This window comes from Echinops telfairi, unplaced genomic scaffold (genome assembly GCF_000313985.2).
Source record: "Echinops telfairi isolate 266 unplaced genomic scaffold, ASM31398v2 ScPeMD7_36;HRSCAF=134, whole genome shotgun sequence".
NCBI lineage: Eukaryota > Metazoa > Chordata > Mammalia > Afrosoricida > Tenrecidae > Echinops > Echinops telfairi.
This window is the reverse complement of record NW_022103934.1, coordinates 215154-218465: the sequence shown is the minus strand read 5'-3', so window position 1 is coordinate 218465 and position 3312 is coordinate 215154. Positions and strand designations below refer to the sequence as shown.

The following is a 3312-nucleotide window of genomic DNA, read 5'->3' as shown; positions in this document are numbered from 1 at the left end:
CTCCCGCGGACGCCTCCGCTCACACCTCACAGTGTCCCCAGCCCTCCGCCAGCCGGCGCGCATAGTCCTCGGCCACCAGCTGCCGGGCGGTCCCGCTGACCGCGTCGTGGTGCTGGAGCACGGCCATCGCCTCCCCTAGGGTGGGACAGGGAGCATGGCGGTCCTCGGGGGGCGGGGGGCAGCCCCCCCAGGAGGACAGAGATGCTGTGGCAGCGGGAAGGGGTCTTAGGAGCTTTAAAGAGGGACTGGGAGAATGGCCAAGGACAGGCCAGCCACAATGGAATGTCCATACCCGCTTCGGCCCAGCTGACACCTACTGAGGGGCCCACTGTTTCCAGAGCCAAAGGGTCCTGCGTTGGCATCAGGTCCTGCCAGCGCCTCCAGCTGGTTGCACACCTGGTGGGCAAGGGTGTGCTGGGGTGTTCACATTGCCTCCCCACTCTGGTCCGCCCCCTTGAGCCAGACACCCACCCACCTGCAGGAAGTTGTAGCTGAGGCGCTCGTAGCGTTTGAGGGCCGGCCGGCTGGAGAAGTAACCCGTCCAGAACTCGTGGGGGCCGTCGGCGTAGGGGAAGAAGTCATCCTCTTTGAGTGACCTGCAGGGGCCGGGCACTGAGGGCTGGGTCAGGGCCCAGGGGCATCCCGATTCCCCCAGACGGGGCGTGCCCCAAATACCAGGTGAGGTTGGCCTTGTTCAGCTCCTGGAGGTAACAGGCTGGGGTGGAGTACAGAAGGTGGACTCGGCTCCCCTTGGCCTGCTGTTGAGAGGGAAGAGGGGGTGCGTGAGGTAACGGGAGTCCGTGCCTTCCTAGAGGCACACAGGTGAACACATTCCCACGAGATCACACCCATTCCAATCTGATAGGCAATTAAAATGTATTTCGGGCAAAAATCAACGGCCTAATTAAAACTTTTAAATCAACTATGGCTAAATACCACCATCTTTCAAAACATCTCAGAAATGAAAGAATAAATCAGAAGTTTTATCCAGAATTCTAGGAATAATTTCAATTTTATGGTGTGAAATAACACTGAACAAAATACGGATGGCGTTAGAGAGCGAGATATACGAATTTAACGAGAGAGAATATATTCCACTGGTGGTGGGATTGTACATTGGTTCCACCGCTATGGAAAACAGCATGACACTTTCTCAAAAACCTAGAAATAATAATACCCTATGATCCAGCAATTCCACCCCTATGTATATGCCCTTGAGCACTAAGATGACTGACAGGAACAGACAGACACACACCTATGTTCATTGCAGCATTATTGATAACAGCAACACTCATAACTGCCCAAGAGCAAAAGCATGGGTAAACAAATTATGCTTCATACAAGCAACATAATACTATAGAGTCCAAAGAATAAAGTTTTCCGGATTCTCTATTATAAGGTGGATGAATATGGGAGACATTATGCTGAGTGAAATAAGACAGTCACAAAAGAACAAATATGATGTGACTCACTATTATAAGAAAAATAAGCCTAGATATTCACGAAGAAAGCAATAGTCTCTGGTGGTTACCAGTGACGAGAGGGAGAGTCACTGACTCGTTAGTTTTGATGATGGGAAAAGCACTATTGAGTAAGGGGGAAGTCAGCACAACTTGACCAAGGTCAAGGTGACACTAAGCAGTACACAAGCATAAGGGATGATTTTGTTAAAAAACGGTAACACATCATTTTGCAACAACAGTAATAACAACACAAATATATAATTGTGTAGTTACATGGTAGATATGTATGGTGATATATGTATAAGGAAGCACCAATGAATGCATGGGTGCACATGGATAGTGTTTCTTAGACTTATCCATGTTTGCATCGTTCACATAAATGAATACATAGATAAAATACATAGGGGACACAGTCTAAGGTGACCAGACGTCCCGCTTTTGGCGGCACAGTCCCGATTTTTAACGATTTTCCCCGCGGCCCACGGTGTTTTAAAAAAGTCCTGATTTTTGGAAAGAATGCACGACAAGCTAGGGTATACAGTTTTTGGCTGCCATGTGGCTTTTTCCGCCAGGATATGAGTTTTATCAATGGTGTCCCACTTTACCAATGCTAAAAATCTGGTCACCTTACATACTTTCTATACATAACTAATACCTTTCAGAATTATTTTACTCACTTTGAGGGTTTAGTACCATAGTTATTTAGCCTAACTCGATCAACTGGTATAGCACAGTTGATAAAGACATTAGTCTACATCTTAGTACAATGAGTAAGCATCCAGGACCTTAAAAGCTAGTGAGAGACTGTGTAAGATGCAACTATTGGTCTGTCCTCATCAGGAGCAAAAGAGAAAGAAGGGAGCCAAAGATCCTAAGTAGACGCTAGCCGGCAAGTCTGCAAAAAAAATGGTGTGGTAATAGTGTCATCTGACTCATTCTAACTTCACAAGGGGTAAGTGATAACCAGTGTGCTATGCAAGAATGAATATTGAAATATATATATATATATATATATGTGTGTGTGTGTGTGTATGTATATATATATACACATACAGTTTTTCCGAGTAAGATGAGAGGTAACTGTAGAGGTAACTGTTGTTTCTGGAGAAACAACAGAGGGTCAAGAAGTTTGCTGATACCTGAGATAGATCATAAAGCCAAAACCGAGGCACTTAGTCTAAATGACCGATCACTCAGTGCCATTGAGTCTACTACAACTATAGTGACCCTATAGAGCAGGACAGAAGTACCACTGTAGGCGAAGATTGTAACTCTTTGCAGTAGTAGAGGTGCACCTGGTCCAAGCTATGGTATTTCAATTTTCTTCCTATACCTGGGAAAGCTGGACATTGACTAAAGAAGACAGGAGCATTGATGCACTTGAACTGTAGTGCTGGAGAATAATATTGAAAGTGCCACAAACTGCTAAAAGGATAAATCAATGTCCTGTCAGAAGTGTGGGCAGAGAACTCCTTGGAGAGAAGGATGGTAAGGTTTCACCGGACAGTCTTTGGACAAACGGTCAGGAGAGATCGGTGCCCGGAGAAGCCCATCATGCTGGATAAAGTAGAGGAGTAGAAAAAAGGGAGACGGCCCTCAACGAGATGGATTGACACTGTGGCTACAATGGGCTCAGGCAAAGGCACAATTATGAGGCTGGCACAGGACCTTGCAGTATTTCATTCAGTTGTGCATAGGGCCAGTGAGTCGATGCCACCGAGCAACAAGGACAACAGGTGGTTTCAGACTTCAGAACTTGTCGTTAGTAGCCCAATACATAACCCACTATGCCACCAGGGCTCCTAAGGGACTGATACAGGCATATCAGAATATGGGCACCTTCATGGAG

General features: G+C 46.6%; 1 protein-coding gene across 1 annotated transcript in view; it reads right to left on the bottom strand.

The window, feature by feature from the left end:
• Nucleotides 1-3312, bottom strand: part of LOC101641387 (lysosomal alpha-mannosidase-like) — a 140992-nt gene that overhangs the window by 21718 nt on the left and 115962 nt on the right. The window contains exons 9-12 of the mRNA XM_045290284.1: nucleotides 676-758; nucleotides 476-596; nucleotides 318-396; nucleotides 26-204 (exon numbers count right to left, since the gene is read on the bottom strand). Coding sequence (XP_045146219.1) covers nucleotides 26-204; nucleotides 318-396; nucleotides 476-596; nucleotides 676-758 — 462 coding nt within the window. The remainder of the gene's footprint in view (nucleotides 1-25; nucleotides 205-317; nucleotides 397-475; nucleotides 597-675; nucleotides 759-3312) is intronic.